Here is a 17,707-nt window from a genome sequence, read left to right as displayed (position 1 = left end):
CCTATATCGTACTTGTCAGCTGATATGTTTCAATTTGTTACTATCAATATATCGGATGGAAAACAAAACTATCGATATATCGAAAATGAATCATCGATAATAATGAATGTTCCCTTTAACAGGAAAGTACCAAATAAACTATTTACACACTTTTCACAAAAACAGTTCTATATTTCGGCATTAGCCTTCTTCAGGAACAAACAAAACAAATAGAAGTGTTTACCACTCTGTATCAGATGGTTTATCAAAAATAACTATTGGAAAGGCAAAAATCCACAACGCGATATCAGTAATCATTAATTGTTTCTTATGGAAAACTGTGCTTCAAATTCGTATTGTCATTAAATAAAATGAAAAAGCAAGACCAACGGACGCAATTAGACATCATCTAACTTTCTATATTCCGGTGGCAATTCGCATACAATCCTTAATTGGTTATGCATTTTTCGAGTTTTTTTATCATGAAAAATGGAAACACAAGACGCTAAAGTTGACGACAAAAAATGAAATTAAAGCTAGCCTGAAATCCCATTTGTTTACTAAAATAAGAATTACTCTTCATCAGCCCTTAAGTGACTCGAAGGTCAAACCATTAAATGTTTGAGGATATTCCAAGGTTCAAATCCAATAATTTTGCAACCCAAAGTCTCGCCAATAAGCTAGCAATACACCCCTACATCATGCATGTGGCTGAAGCGGACTAAGTCCTAAAATAGCCTCAGTCCAGTAGGGTTTCAGCTCTCTGGATTGGAACATCACGAAGAAGAAGAAGAGGTCTAAACGACTGCTGTACTTTGTTGAGTGGCAGTGTGCGAGGAAGAAATTCTCCAAAGATATTCCTCACCACGACACTTCTCTTGAGATTATTAAGTGTCGGTCGAGGAAGGGGTGTCAAAGTGTATCTACAGGGTGAGCAATATCCCGTCACAATGGAGGTTATTATATCACGAGCCGCCGACGCGAGGCAAAAACCGAAACTGTTGATGCGAGGATTCCCACCCTCTCCATGCACCTTGAGTCGCTTATAGAAAACAAACAAGGGTATCGACATGCTCTAATGGACCTGGAGAATCCCCAGCGATTAACTGTGGTAGACTTAAAAGATTCAGAGTGGAAAGTAACTTAATCTTTCATAAAGTATTTCGTTAATTAGTAATGTTTTTTTAAACTCTTTTCTAAGAAAGTATTCTTAGATGTATTGATTGAAGTTCTAACAGGCTTTTAATTAAATTAGTAAAGCAAATGCATTATTTGTTAATTTAATTATAATCCACACAAATAATACTATTTCAGTTCTGTTAGATAAGTCCTGTTTTGTAGTCCCTAGAGACGAGTTTTACTTTTGCTGTTTGATATCCTTATACGTAACACTGGAAGGCGATTTCTACTAAACACTACTCCGCCCTTAATAATTGACGGATTTTTACAAACAAGGTGTCAAAATTAAGTATTTGTTATGTAGACGCCCCCTTTCACCAATTCCTGTAATTAAAGTCCTCGGGCTTTGCCCCACAGGCCATCAAAATCCCAATGTATTTCTTATGAAGAAAAATTTTGTTTACTTAACAGACGAATAATTTGTGTTAATTGCATACTAACACAGCTGTTTATAGTAAACGCATGATACACATAAGACCGTTCGTTTTCAGAGTGAGTTCATTTTCAGTTTCGATAACTGGAGTGGAGTGAGCGTTCGTTTTCAGTGTCGATAACTGGAGTCGAGTGATTGATTACATTATCTTTGAGTTGACTCTTTTAAGTCATCGGAAGTTATGACTGTTATTAGTTTTGAAATAACGCATGGAATACTTTGCAATTGCTCGAATTCGAGCAACAGGTGCACTAGTTTTACCCAATACGCGAAACATTTTTGTCAAGTTATTCCTGCAATCCAATGTGAGTGTTGACTATTTTCGAAGAGCCTGTGTTTATTTACTTTACTAGTTACACATACGTATTATCAATTCACAGGAGGCCAGAGTGACACTAGGAAACCGAGGCTTTACCGAGGCAAGTGGTGTGTTGTCGTTGTCGTATGGAGCTCGGTTCAAATCCCGCCAATCACCAAACATTGTGACAACACTACCTAGTTTTGTTACCAAAACGTATGGAGCCTAACTTAAACTAGTGTAAAAACTATCAGAAAATAAAAAAAATTCCTCAGATAATTAGAAATTTTAATTTTAACCACATATATTTACAGTTTTGGGGAACTTCCCTCGCTAAAAGCCATACGAAATTTACTGTCAGTTCCCCAGGACACGTTCCCGACATGTGCCGATGGTCAGCGCCAGTGAGGCGGAGCTCCCAGCCACCGGGGCCCATATGGCCGGCACGCGCTCGCGAACTGACCCCTGCTAATATGACAGTCCCGGTGACTTATGACAGCCGGGGCCCCATAATGTCGACCCCTATACATAAACCTGACAGTTATAGGGCCTTTATCACCAGCCCCGAATGGATCAAGACATTCCCGATTTCGGGTAGACAAATTACCTGGTTTTGGCCCTCGCGGGCAAATATTTGCAAGGGGAGTTGGAGGGTTTCTGGTACATTTGTGATCCGATGTCAATACGGTGTTTATAGGTACAGTATTACTTTACACATAAATCATTTATATTTGTGAATGTTCTACAGTATGAGTTTTGAGTTCGAGGATTTCTGACACAAAACTTGGATAATCTGAATAATTATCAGTTTAAAAGAGTGGTTATAGTTTATAGTCGACTTCAAAATTCAAAATTTCTTGTTCAACTGTGAAGTAGATCGTTTCTGCACCTATGTGTTATTTGACATTGGACAATCAATTAATAAATGGTATGGTTAGATCGCATCAAGACCAATTAATAAGAAAAAAGTAACTCAAACTATTGTCCCCGATTTAGGATTTTAAAAATCCAATTTAGTTTAATGTTTAGTTTTTCTAATACATTGGTAAAGACCAACGTAGGCTAATTCCAGAACCAATTAAACATTGTAATAAAAAACAACCTAACATTTACAGTTATTCTATTAGAACCACCGTAAATAGAAATCAAGGAAACATTATATCTGATTGGTTCAACCAGTTTCCAGTTGTAACGGAACAACACGAATGCACAATGTATCTTGTGCGTGGGCCTCGGAATTACCATGGAAACACTTACCTTTCAACACAGGACTCAGGACCAACAGGTATCAATAATATATGTCACGATTAACTAAACATTCCTAGACGGAGAACGAGGGCTCAATAAATCGTAACGACTACGAGGCAGGACCAATTAAAGCGAGGTAGTATCTTTATAGTGGAGGACGGTAGTAAATATTGTACAGTCACAGACCGAGACAGTGTCAACAGCTGAGTGGAGACTGTCATGCAGCTGATCGGGGTGGTTGAAATGGAGGGAAACAAATATGTAAAAATAGAGGGAAATATTTGAAAAATGGTTTAGCTTGTGTAGCCACATACCAAGTAGAAACGACAGTATTGGTGGAGACTGACATAATGCAGCTGATGAAAATGGAGGGAAATGTGTGGAAGTGAAGTTCATGGTGAGTAAATGAGAAGGATACTGTCACAATGTAACTAATCAGGTGATTAAGTGTTGAAAATGGAGGGAAACTGGGGTATCAAGATAGGAGGAAAATGGGTAAAAAGGACTAAAGTGTTTTTCGAGATATGAAAACGAAACGCACAACTATTTGTATAACCTACTACAGGCAAACATAGTGCTAAATATACTCAGTATACTCCAAACAGTCAACTTTGAGACACGTAGTTCGTACATTTATAAAAGTGCTGACATTAAACAAGTTTGACAATACAGCGGTTCTATGTGTGGAAATAATTTGCTAAATTTGTACGAATTGGCAAACAGATAAACCAAAAATATTTTTTTTCAAGCATTGAAGGAAGATCATCCTATTGTTCAAAGCATAATAGTGTCCAGTCTTCGAAAGCATTAGTAGCTTTATGGTAAGGATATAAGCGTTGGTGCCTTTACGTTACATAAATTTATTAACATCAGCATTAGCATTAGCGTTACATAATACATAAACTGTTGTTTGGGGAAGATTATACAGCTTCTTTATGTAGCTATATTATCAAGCTATACAAAACCTAAACGTCTCCAACGATAGAATCCAACCGCAGGCAGTAAACTCGGGATTTCTTCAACTAAAATAACATTAGCGGCTAAAATGGTGATGATTATAAATTTGGTAAAATAAACGAACATAAAACGCTCGGAATCCATCTGGCGCGAACACGTGGACCAATAAAAAGCGTTCGCCGAAATGTTAACTCTAAGATGTGTTGTGGAGTTGTGATGATTTATATCTAGCGGAAGGTCAAAGAGATGTTTGTGTTTATGAGGCTTTTAATTATATTAATATTGCCTCTCAGAGAACAGAACACAATGTTGTCATCGTTCAAAAATACTCAAGTGCAAATTTCTTAAGTTGTCATCATTGGTTTGGTTTATGGACTGATGATCTTGAACATTAGTGCATAACCATAACATTATCTCGAACATTTAGAATTTAGGGTGGGGTTTAGGAGTCGGGGTTTTGTTTTAGTCTTCGGCTTAAAAAGGTGTTATAGGTTACGATAAAATATTGAATTTTTGGAGTTGTAGTTAGTACATGTTTATTAGGAATTAATGCTAAACAAAGTAAAAATTAGGTAAGGATGAATCCTAGCTAACACTGATTTAGTTAATTAGGCATTTAGTAAATACTGTAAGAATTTTTTTTATACTGAAATGTTAAGTTGTATATAATTGGTACACGTTGGATATCAAGTGAAATTACGTTAAAATAACGCCCATCCCACAATTATCAAAAACCATAAACTGATACTGTTAATACTGTTAATTAATATTTTCACCTTTAGCTATTTAAACATTGGAAACTGTGATTTTTATGAGTGCAGAAAGTATTCTTAGAGGTTCCTTCTACAACATATGAAGCCTAACTTTGTCTCAGTAGTTTTGACTCAGGAATCTTGATAATATATCCAGTTAGTGTGCTAAATATGAGGATAAGATAGTTTCCTAACATCCCCCCCCCCCAAATAAACACCCCAAATTAATGAAGATTTTAAAATTGAATGGGTGAACGTCATTATTGACAGTATTCATGCGTTACCAATACAATATCATTAAAACGAGATTTGTAGAACCTTGATAAGAAGACCCTCGATAACAAGTCGCCCTTGATAACAAGTGTCATTTTCAAACCCCCTTAATATTATTTTACCCCTAATCACATGTTATTACAAACCTCGATAAGAAGTCAACCTTGATAACAAGTCTTATTTTACAATCCCCATGAGAGTCTTGTTATCAAGGTTCTACTGTATTTTCAGATTTTACAAAGGACGACAAGTCTACTTGCGTATTTAAATTCAATGGTTGAACTCATCAAAGTTCTTCCTGCTATGAACATACTATAGTGTATAAGTTAACCTATCACATTGTCAGCAATATTTACTTTTCTACTCAATCGCATTCTTTGATTAAGCTTGCTATTTATTGTTAACGTTCCCTGCATAATGCCTTTAATGCCTGTGTTTCCATAACTTTAAATCATGCTTAATGCCTTGGGCACGTCTCCGTGCTATGTTTTGAATTATTTATTCACATGAGATTTATTGCCTTCTGAACGTTCCCATGCGACTATAAGACTGTTTAGTTGCATACGAAACTGCAAGGAAATTAATTTGTGAAAATGAGTCTGTATCCAACCACAATTTTCTTGGTGGAAACATTATATTGAAAATAAGGAATAACATGGTGATCATATTTTTCTATTTAATTAGTTATATTGATTTAGAAGTTGAGTTATTGGAGTTTTTTTTTTATATATTTCATCACTATTGGCTAGTCTTCTAATATTATTTAATATATACTAGGTGGAATTTGTAGAATCTCTAGTAATGTTTCTTAAAAATGTACCCACATTATTCTATTACTTACTATGATTTTTATATCAATTAATTTGAAAGATGAATTTATTCTTTGTGGTATACTTAATACGGGATCACTGGATTCGAATTATTATTTCTTTCAACATTCTACAAAGTCAATAACAAGTACAATGCTGATCAAGAAGTTATTTAAACGTTCTATCATTTTATTTCGTTAATGTCACCGTGTTTTGTTCTGATCTTGATTCTTGTTTCAATTGTTAAGCTAGTTTACAATATTATCTTAAAGTAGATGATCCAATGAAAATAAAACGATTACAATAGAACACTCCGAACACATAAATCTATATGTATTTTTACATGACAGGAAAAATAAACCCTTCATAGAAGATTATCCTGAGCAAGGAAATAGCTGAAGCGAGTCCAATCGATTTTCCCAAGACCACCGACAGTGTTCGAACAGATTTCATAGTCAATTCTGGATTTAATGGGTAAATGGGGACGATCTTATGGGAACCACTATTATCGACTCCTTCACATAGTAGCCCACTGGGAATTAATCAATATTTTGTATCCTTCAAAGTATTTGGTAATATAAAATATTACTTTCCTTTCTCGAGCACTCTTATTGCAATTAAGTTATACATAGTTTGAATTTTCTCGATTTCGAACAGACTCTTTGTTATTTAAATGAAACAAGGAAAAGTTTATCTATCAAATTAATAATAATTTCATTTCTTACTGATTTGGAAAATGGCCAAGCACACTAACAACGTATCGTTTCAATATCAAACTTATTAATAAGCAAACGTGTTTATAATAAGTGTTTGAACTTACTATTTAACTAGTATAAAACATACTAATATCAATGAAACCCCAGAAGAAAACTCTGTGTACAAAATTAATCCCTTCCGAGGTTAAGTGAAGTTTAAAGTTGTATCTGTTTATAGTGGAATGAGTAGGAGCATCGACTCATCCTACTTAAACAGTTTAAAAAGCGAGGGTAGTTCAACAGGGGGTGGGGGTTGGGGTATTCAAGCGTGCCTTTACCCCCTCATTTGCTTCCCAGCCCAATTAAACAAAAATTTACCTTCAATTTAATCCGAACACGGTTTCTTCCGGTGGCAATTGATTCCGGGATCTATTATGACCTCCGCATCCCTCAAGGAATTGTTTAGATTCCAGTACCGTTGTTTCGTGTACGGTGATTAAATAGAAGGGTTGTAATTTCGAGATTGTTGGCAAGACGAATTGTTAACCTACTTTTTTGAGGTACCTGTTACCAAAATAAGTTTTAAATGGTTTTTTTAGTTTATCCAGTCACTTAATTAATCACTTTCGATCATTATTAATCGCAAGTGTGAATAAAGAGATGTATTGGATGTACAATCATAAACTATTTCCAGAAGAAGTTTTCTTACATTTTTTAGTAAATGTGCTTCACGACTTCCGCTGAATAAAAAACAAACTATTTAATTAATGTATTTTAACAGACCTCGTACTACTTTGTTGTTTGCCGACGCTCTCTCAATAGAAATTATTGCTTTAGTTAATCCTTATTTGAACATTGCAAGTGTAAATAAATAAAACAATGGTGCTATCCATCGATTCCGAGAACCTTCTGAACGCTTTTTACATTCGAAGCGCCGACAAAAACTGATCGCGAAAGGCAATTCTCAAGCTTTGAGATTTGTGCGGAAATAATTAATTAATTTGCAGAGACCTCCCGGGCTGGCGATTAAGCAGATCCGTCAGCAATAACCGTTGACTCAGCAGTTAAGGCCCGGCTGAACCGACCGGGTTGGCGTTTAAGGATAACATTCGATCAGAAATGGTTATAGAAGAAACCTCACTGGTGTCCGTGTATGACTTCGAAGACTCCATGTGCGGAGAACTTCGACCTAGTTCTGGTCTAATTGAAGACTGGAAGACTCGATGTAGTTCTGTGTCTGTGTGTGAGTGTGTGCGTGTGTGAGCGCGTGCTATCGACAAATCAATCCATCCATCAATTATCCGGACGTCGGACTGCATTCTGCCGAGCTAATTAGCAACAGTCCGGAAAATAACTTGGTTTCAGGATTGGGCCGAGTAAATTAAACATTTTTCTGAGAGACATTGTTAAAACAGCTTTATGGACATGCATTGATACCAAAGTAGCAAACTGACGAATCACTAACCTACTAGCATGCTTTAATGTCAACTCATAAATATTTGGGATGATGCAGAATCTACATCTGAAGTTAACCAAACATAATTCATTTAGAGTCCGATCAAAAATCAACAAAGGAAATATGGCAACAAGGAATACACCTCGGATTTGATCAACTAGATTTTCCACAACAAACCAGTTTACAGTGTACTTTGCCAATACAAGTTGAACTTTACAAAAATCCTGCACATACAAAGTTTGACTAATTAGTATAAAAAATACCCATACAATATCGTTGTCTATACACATCCAAGTCTCCGTTAGTCAAAATCCGTCGTCTTCCTCCTACTAATTCAAATTGTAATTGAATGAGGTTGGGTGAATGAAAACAAAACCCTAATGATAACCTATACCAAACCAAGTCGTGAAAGATTTGAGAGCAGGTACCGGACTTTGACCACTAATAATTTTGATTCCACTCGATTAAAATAACTCTCGGTTTGTAACAATCTTCTAAATTACACAAGACAGTTTAATATCGAGACAATCCCGCGCAGTTATTGTTGCCGGTCACATGGGCCGTGGCGCCCAAACTCTGGATGACAATTTGTCAGACTGGAACTGCAAAAAACCGCGCCTGGTGGTCCGTCCATTGTTTCCAAATTAATAGCCCCACTTTTAATTGAGTTCTTAATCATATTTATTATGCCATCGTTCGAATTCCGATCCGGTTTTTAACCGTCTGAAAACTTTTATTTGCAAATGGGTAGGATGCCGATGAGAACGTCGGTTCCAGTTTGAACTGTTAGTCTGGAAGTAACTTTGATTAAACATTTATAGACAGATTATTAGAAGAAAATATTGATTTAGGAAAAGCAAAAAAGCATTCACGTAAAAAGTTTAAAATCAAGCAAAAAACATCACGCTTACCCTCGGCTTTATCAAATGAGTAACAAATCCTTACTGATTTTTGTATGCCAAAAGATGTTTGTTTCGTCCTTGTGGATTTTTCATAGAATTTAATTTCAATTACAGTACATTGTACGGAGTTTAAATTATCAAGATTTGTCTATAGCTTTTGTCTTTTGAAAGTTAAAAACATCTGAAAGATAACATTTCCATTTTAAGCATAATTGATCAGAAACGCATTAAAATATCTCAAGTTTTAGAATACACCACAGAAATCTGTAAAAGCTGAAAATTTACTCTAAACGCAATGTAAGGAAGCAACATATTATCCAGGTTTTATTAAACGGGGAAAAATGAAAATCCTTAGTTCGAATTGTTTCCGGGTTTTTAATCATATTTACCCGATAAGTTTAGTGTAACACTAGCCTATTAATTTCATTATTTCACTCAAAGCATTTATTTAAGCCTCAAGTCAACCTACGCCATAACTTATATAACCATTTAAACACCTATTTTATACACGTTTGCAATCCAATGCAGCCTTGAATGGAAAATAACGCGTTGTAAATATCACAATAAAATATTCTGATCAATATTCATACATGGTTGACGGGTAGTACAAACACAGCTTTATATTCTAGAGTCGTGGAGGTCTGTCTATAGGCTATGACGACTTGCTTATTGTGTAATCCTGTAATATACTGTTGACGGACCGGCTGTCGGAGAATAAACTATTACAAAGCTGACAAGGATTATGAAACAAACACATTGCTGAATGGTTTATGGTTTAGTATGGCCTAGAAGTTAAGCAGCTGAGTGGTTATAGTGCTGGTCTAGTAAATAATATGTTGTCGGTTTGTTCCTGAGAAAGGCCTGTCGCTTTTTGAGGACAGACAGACGTTGTTATACTATATTGGGACTATACCCAGCTCCTCAATTAAACTTTTAATAAATGGTCCCAGCAAAAGAAACTGTTGCTAACCAGTACTCATGCTCGACTTCACTCTAATATTCACCATGCATTCATAATCATTTAAAAAACGTAATTGGGTGTAACTGTCTTAATGCATTGATTAATTGGCGTGATGTAGTCGCCATTTCTATGGCGACTACATCAAACGTCTATACTATTCACTATCACTATTCGGAATAAATGACAAGATGACATGAAAATGTATGAAAAGTCTTCACAAAAATGAATACTGTATGTACGGGTTGAATATTATTATATTTTGATTTTTTTCCTTTTATCAACCCTTTTCCTGAAGATATATTTCGTTGGGTAATTAATCAATTACATATTTTAAACACAAACTGGTTTCAAATATACATACTGTATACAAAAACTCACTGTCTTTTAAGAAACATTCCACGCCAAACATAATAAAAACCCGCGTCTACTGCAAATACTGCAACTTATACTTAACATTTTCGAAGTCACGAGGTAAACAACAATACGTAACTGCTTACGCATCTTATCTTTGATCAGAAGCTTATCAATAATGATCAGATACAGAAGGCAGCCGCAGTAGCAACACAATAGCTGTTTGACAACTTTGTCATAGTCATACGACCTTCCATGCCTTTCTTAGGTCAACAATGATGTTCATTTCAAGGACATTGCATTATAGTGCGATTATTTTACCTTATTGGTACTTTTTTAAACATATCGTGCCCAAACTGATGTAGGAAAGACACTATTTGTGGATGCAATTAATTGTAAAGGAAATCTGTGGTGGGAGAATAATGATCGTATGTTTGAAGGATGTAAAGGTTTTCATAGCGTTTGTTAAACTACAATTTTTAACATAATTTTGAAGACTGTGCGAAGTAAATTGTCATTTAGCTACTACATGATAAAATCTAAGAAAATGCTGAAAAAGTTGAGAAAATTTCTATTTAGACCTACTTAGGGGTAGGGCCTACTCGTTTAAATCACAGTGAAGCGTTTGAATGTGACTGTAAAATAATTTAATTTTAAAATTCATAAACATGCACAGAAATTCAAAAAACATAATTCTCTTAAGAAACTAATTTTACTAACAGACACAATATCATACTAGACCCATCAATGCGTACAAAGTTTCTATACCGTATATAAAAGCAGAAAATTTATGTGATATTAAAAAATTACTTCAAGATACTATAAAATATTTCTTAAAATCGTAGATCTACACCTACTCTTTCTTTTGGGTGGTGAATTATGCATAAACAAGTTACGGCGGATTTTAACTGGTCACACCGGTATAGGCTAATCGGAGAAAATTGTTATTTATTAAATCCCCATCAAAGTTAACATCCACAGAGTATACCTCGTTTACATCTCAAGATATTAATAAACACTGAACACGGATATTTGTTGATTATTCCAAACATACGAATATCTATGACTCAAACGTATTTTATTATTTTAACGGCTCGTAAATTTCACTAAACCTTCGCTTCCGAGACGTAATTCGTATAAACGAGGGCGAGCCAACAAAAACAGTGACAAGAAAAGGGCAAAAGGAGAGCTGAGGTTAAATTAATTAATGTGAGGCTATGTTTAAATGAGAGACAAAAAGGTTGACGGGCAGATGTGTGCGCGCACGCACAAGATCGCGCAACCTCGCGGGCTTCTGGCGTACTGTGTGGAAATACTGTATCAGTGGGATGAAATTGTATATATATATATATTCCTTAATATTTTACCTACTACAATACTGAATATATTGAGCTTGAAACAATTTGGGTTCTGCCGTGTAAAAATTAAATTATTCTGCGAAAGGTATAAAACCCGATTTCAAAACAGCTTGAATAATTGAAATTGTATTAAAAAATCAGTCGGTTTAAATACATAAAACACGGAGAGATTTCCTTTAGCTTCCAATAAAAACTTGACTTGTATTAAGATTGTGTGATTGTGACAAATAAATAATAAATCAATTTGAAATCATTGTCAAGTACTACCACAGTATGTTTTCTGTGGTACTACATAACATAAATAAAACATCTATAGGCCTACTATAATACATCTATGTAAAAAAACGTAGAAACTTAAATACTTATTAAAACCTTTGTCGTGGGTAGCAGTTTAATTCACGAAAGAGTAAAATGGTAAGTAGAATATGGATTGAGTAATGCAAAACATTTTGCTGTTGATAATAACACCCGATATTAGATATATTAACTGGGATAAAAAATCGTTAGGAATTTTAATTGGTGTATCACATTTCCCCTTTTACATAGGCCTGTTGAAAAAAAAATTATTTAATCTGATTCAACATCAAATTATTTGACTTATACTAAAATAATTAGTAATAATTTTGTTGGATACTTAAATGTCGAATATCAGAATAGTTTTTAATTACCAAAGTACTAACAAAACATTATAGGTTATTATAGAACAATTTATAACACTATAAACCGTTGTTTATTACAATCATTACTGAAATGTAATAATTCCTAATTCATTCTGTAAAATTTTATTTTGGCCACTTTACGACACTGTATTATTTAATTTAATGAGAGCAATTGCCATAAAAGCAAATAATAACATGTAAAAACATTAAATTCAAACGCTTAGCCACTTTTACTAATTTTTATTATTTATCATTATGTCTTTATTAGTTACAATACAGTATGGCCTCATCCGTGATTTGTTGATCAATTAAATTTTGAATTCACCCTGCTCGTTCATTATTTTTTATTAAAATTCTTATAAGCATTTTCTGCAATACAGTATCTTTGACTTACTGCTTATTATATTAAAAAAATATAATAAAACACAACAATACACTGGAAGGACTATGACTATAAAGACAAGTCCTGGAGATGGTTGGCCGTGATCTTGTAGTGTCTGAGATAGGCGAAGTACAAGCCACTACAAGCGACAAGCTATTGCAGTTGGGGTCAGAGACAAAGTATAGATAACGGCTAGAGCCATCGACAAAATAACACCAACCTGAGGCGTGGAGGGAAATTTTGTTTTTAACTATTGGTAACACTGCACTAAATTATCCAAGTAACATTTTTTTGCTGTACACAATTATCTACCTAATTCAGTATGGAAATTAGGACGTTGCTAAACTGTATACTGTGTAATGGAAATGCTTTTTGGAAACACTCTGTCGATCCTCACACATTCATGGTAATTTTACATTTTGCGATTTCAGAAATAAATTTTTTGATTCACGAAGTTTAGAAATTTTCTTTTTGACACCCGTGCACACAACTTACTTTTATTTGTAGCTAATTTAATTTTAGTATAGTAGTTAATCATCAATAATTATATTTATAGCAGCTCATACAGCGCACTGGTTACCTGTTAATCGATTAAATTAATCCATACAAAATAACATTTAATGTATTCCAACTGTTATTCATTAAGATTACACAATTTACAATCCGTTATGACAATTAATTTCCCTTGTATACTATGTAATACCATTGACTGCTCACAACCTACACTAATACACAAATACACATATATACACATAACAAAAGAAGAATGACGATTCCCTGGTCTCAACGACTACGGTGAAGAGGACCTAGGTAAAGGTAAAGGTAAAGGTGACTATTGAGGTAATACATACCTTAAATAGGATATTACAACGTACCTTCCCTAATAATACAATAACAAACTAAATAAAAAAAACGGCGATTGGGTTCTAATTTGTATAGGCCTACTATACAGCATGTAACCGCGCTAGTTCCGTAGTTCTGTGTACCTGTAGTCCCAGGTAACAGATAGTTCACCGCCATTGGCCCCAAGCCAGACTACAAATGGGCCATTTCTAATCAACATCACCGCCATTATAATTAATTTAAAGCCGACTTATAATTATTCTATAAAACACAACGTCTCGATGATAGCGTACCAGTGTTGTGTCGGCGTTTTTATCAGCGACACAAATAGTTAATGTACCTTATTTATAGTTCTTTTGTCTTGGAGAGTAAATCTATGAATAGACTATTTGAAGCGATCGCGAGCAGAAATTGACAATTGAGACGATACAAAACGTTTTGTCTGCTTAGCTCAACCATTCGCCATAGTAATGCTGATTTGCGTACTTTAATAATTTTAAATTTAATATATCACCAATTGACCAATTTTTTCGTTCCACGATCACTTCTAATTCGATGCTAAAAACGGTATCTGCTCTTACGGGTACTGTGTACAATAGTATAATGTGTAGGTAGGTATATGCTAGTTTTTCAGCAATGCCATTGAAGACAAATTCATGAACCCGTAGTTACTTTGAAGGTGTGAATTAGAATGAAACTTCCCAACGTTAAATATTAAACACAATTGGCCTATTTATCCACTAGGCCTACAGCAATAAATTAACCTCGTTATAACGATGTTATTAACAAAATTCAGATCATATTAAGCTCAAATTGATTAATTATGCTACCGTATTTCTGAGAATGAAAACGAACTAATATTTTATCCGTACCCAGTTGTAAAAATAGTCCAAATTTTGAACATAAATGGCAGATTGTTACTTTTACTAGTTTTCTATTGCCAATGTGAAATCCTAGGTACAATGCTATCTTAGAAATATATATATTTTTAATACTGCTCACAGATAACAACTATTTTTATGTTACGACCTTGTTGATTTCCTAGAAAATACCTCATTCCAAGGGATAAAATATTCCTCAAGGGATTAGAGAAAACAACCTCTAATCCCGTATGAGTGTGGTTTTTTTAAGTTTTCCTTTTTGCTTTTTCTCTGCTTTGTTAATTTTTATATTTTTTTCTCCGCTGCATGTTTTACAGTTTTGTTTTGCAGTTTTTTATTTATTTATCTATTATGCATGGTGTGCTCTTTGGACATTTGTATGTGCTCTTTGGACATTGTTTTGTGAATCAAGAGGAATGCATCTCTGTTTTGTATTTTAGTTTAGTGTTAGTGACTTGGCCAATTGTTAAAAACTGAACGGCTCAATAAATCTTGAATCTTGAATCTTGAATCTTGAACCCTGCATTGTCCAAATTTGGTGGTTGAACTTCTCGGAAAATAGCAATGCTAGGGATTCTTGGCTGAGGCATTTAGCTCGTAGCATGACGTCATATGAAATTATTATGCACAGGTGAGTAACAATATACTTATCTATCACAAAATCGTATGTTAAGTCTCATTTCTTTACACATGCCAGCATTGTTATGAAAAATATAAGCAATAAAAAGCTTAGTTGTACCGTAATATTCAAATCGGAATGTTACACCGGTCAAATTTAACCAAGGGAAAATTAAATGAATTCAACGAGACTCAATTTAAATGACGATAGTAGACAAAATCGACACTGTGGTAGGCTAAGTGTCCTATAGTTGTACTATGTCGGCAACTCGTTGGAAGGTATTTTAGATGAATAAAACCAGAAATTAAACTTTTCTTTTTGTGGGGAATACAATAAATCAACAATTTTAGATGATTATTTGATCAGGCAAAATCAAAAGAAAACTTGGATGCCAGCAAAGATTTAAACGGTTATTAGTAAATCTTACATTATATGGCATAAAGAAAAGTATGAGCTTAGTTACAAGAATATTATTATAAGTTTTTATGGATTTTAGGTGTCTTTATTCGCTTAACTATCATATTTAAAATGTTTGTTTAGAACGTATATGTACATCACATTTCCCTGGGTGTTAAAATTTTTGCTCTAATGGTGTCTGTGTAAAGAATATAATTTTATTCATAGCGTGCGTGTAAAATTTTTATATTCCATAAATCTATATGTTGAAAATTATTAAGGTATAAAGTAATACACGAAAAAATATTTTGTAATAAAATAATTTTAGCTCTTATATCTTTCTAATGTCAAACATGAGTAGATAAACGCAATTAAGATGATAATATGTGCGTGAAATTTCAATTTAAAATTAAATGCAGAAGGTAATCTTAATCCATTATCTTCTATTTATAAAAAAAAAATAAACACGACAAAAATATATTGTTTACGCGTTTATGATTGAAGTGCCTAGTCTAATAAAATTATATGTATATAAACAATCAATGAATCGTCTCGCTATTGAATTCTTAAGGGAAAATTATGGTTTTACCAACGATTATTTTTTATGTTTGTAAATCGAGAGTAAACTTATATCGGTTCGGATTGCCAGCAACAGCCGGGTTTCTCGCGAATATTCCCGGCAAAAGTTGCGTTTGCCGCGCGCTAACCAGTTAACTCTTTTTTTATATTTCAACATAAAATGTAATTGAAAATTTAATATACGCTTACAACTGTCTTGAACTTTTTATTTAAATGAGTCACTAATAACTTATATCAACTAGAATATATTTGTTGATTATTTGTTAGTTGTTTACAAATTTAGTTATTGTAAATACTGTGTTTAGACGGTATTATGAGCGAAATTTCAAGAAACTGTTAGTTATTATTTTAACAAGGAATTAAAATAGTAAACTAAAATTTGCAATATTTGGATGGTTATTAGTGTAATTATTAATTTAACTAACGTAATTGAGTTTGATTAGTTAAATATTATAGAATATTCTACTTCGGCCTTTAAAACCTTTTTAAATATTATAACCCAGTCAGTAACGTACTGTACAAAATAGGACCTGTAATCTAAATACAGAGATAGGTGCAAAACAGTTGGGGTTGAAAATAATTATATTTTCACATTAATTTGTACATGTACCGGTAGATTTTTCATTACAGTGGTTTAGTTGTAGGTTATTACTTAACATTAAGTAGACCTGCACCGCAGCTTAGTGGTGTAAAAACCCATATTTGCGTTACTTAACATCTATTTTTACACCCTCCGTATATTTGTGTCGAATTACACCTTATCATACACAACCACTTATATACACAACACTTCACATGACACAACACTTCGCGGACTTACCGTTTTGTGGTGCTTCCGTCTCCAGCCCGTCCTCCGACTCGAACACCCTGATGGGTCTGGCCTGCTTGCGGCGGGACATCCTGCTTCAGCTCATCACTGGCTACCACGTCCACGGCACAAGTGAGGGAGTGACCGACAGACGATCCTCCAGAACTAAGTCCTCCGCGCTGAACGGGAGATATAATGAACACAGTATCGGAAAATTAAATATTAAAAATTAATATTCATAAAGCTACGATGTGACCCTGTCGAGTGCAAGGGACTGACTGAGCGTTACATCCAAGCGAGGAGTCTCCCCCGTGGGGGGCGGAGCTTGTTGAACCTCCGACCAATCAGAAGCGAGCTCGCGAGCGGTGGCGGGGGGTCCATTCATACGGCTAAATACATTATACTATTTAAATACTCCCTCGATCGCCTATCACCTGTGAAATGTAGATTTTGATTTTACTATGTGTTTGTTTGTAGGGCTCGAAGGTGGGGTAAGATATGACTTTGGGGGGTTTGATAATTTGGGTAGCTGCTATTGCTGTGAGAATTTGGTTGAAGTATAGAGAAACATTCTTTGGGTTTTGTAAAATGATTTGAGAAAGACCGAGATTTGGTTGGAACCTATTATGCAATATTAACAATATTTTCAAGCTAAATGCATAACTAAATAGAAGCGCAAAAACAAATTAGAAGACACTGTAAACGTAATTAACTTAAAAAAGCTAAGTTATGCACATAAGATGTCACTTGTTACCAAATTGGAAAAATTATGAACTCATTTGCATTCGTTGAGGAAAGGTCCAATCGTTGGTTAACCGTAAGTGGAAACACATGTTGTTGATCAGATATCGGTAATCGAAAATTACGGATTTTTTGGTAAACCTTAAAC

At 34.3% G+C, this 17,707-nt stretch overlaps 1 protein-coding gene across 6 annotated transcripts in view; it reads right to left on the bottom strand.

Moving 5' to 3' along the window:
- LOC128999955 (sal-like protein 3) overlaps positions 1-17,015 on the bottom strand; it is a 123,437-nt gene extending 106,422 nt beyond the window's left edge. For 2 of the 6 annotated variants that reach the window (XM_054426750.1, XM_054426751.1), the window contains exon 1: positions 16,831-17,012. In XM_054426750.1, the coding sequence (XP_054282725.1) occupies positions 16,831-16,909 (79 nt within the window). In that variant the 5' untranslated portion in view covers positions 16,910-17,012. Of the gene's footprint in view, positions 1-16,830 lie in introns of all 6 variants that reach the window. The other 4 variants (XM_054426754.1, XM_054426755.1, XM_054426752.1 and 1 more) reach the window with 3 other exon arrangements.
- Positions 17,016-17,707: the final 692 nt, after the last annotated feature.

This window comes from Macrosteles quadrilineatus, unplaced genomic scaffold, assembly GCF_028750875.1.
Source record: "Macrosteles quadrilineatus isolate MER2022 unplaced genomic scaffold, UCM_ALF_1.0 Scaffold_8__2_contigs__length_117827958, whole genome shotgun sequence".
In the NCBI taxonomy this organism is placed as follows: Eukaryota; Metazoa; Arthropoda; class Insecta; order Hemiptera; family Cicadellidae; genus Macrosteles; species Macrosteles quadrilineatus.
The sequence above is the reverse complement of the archived record's forward strand: the minus strand, read 5'-3'. Positions and strand labels throughout refer to the sequence as shown.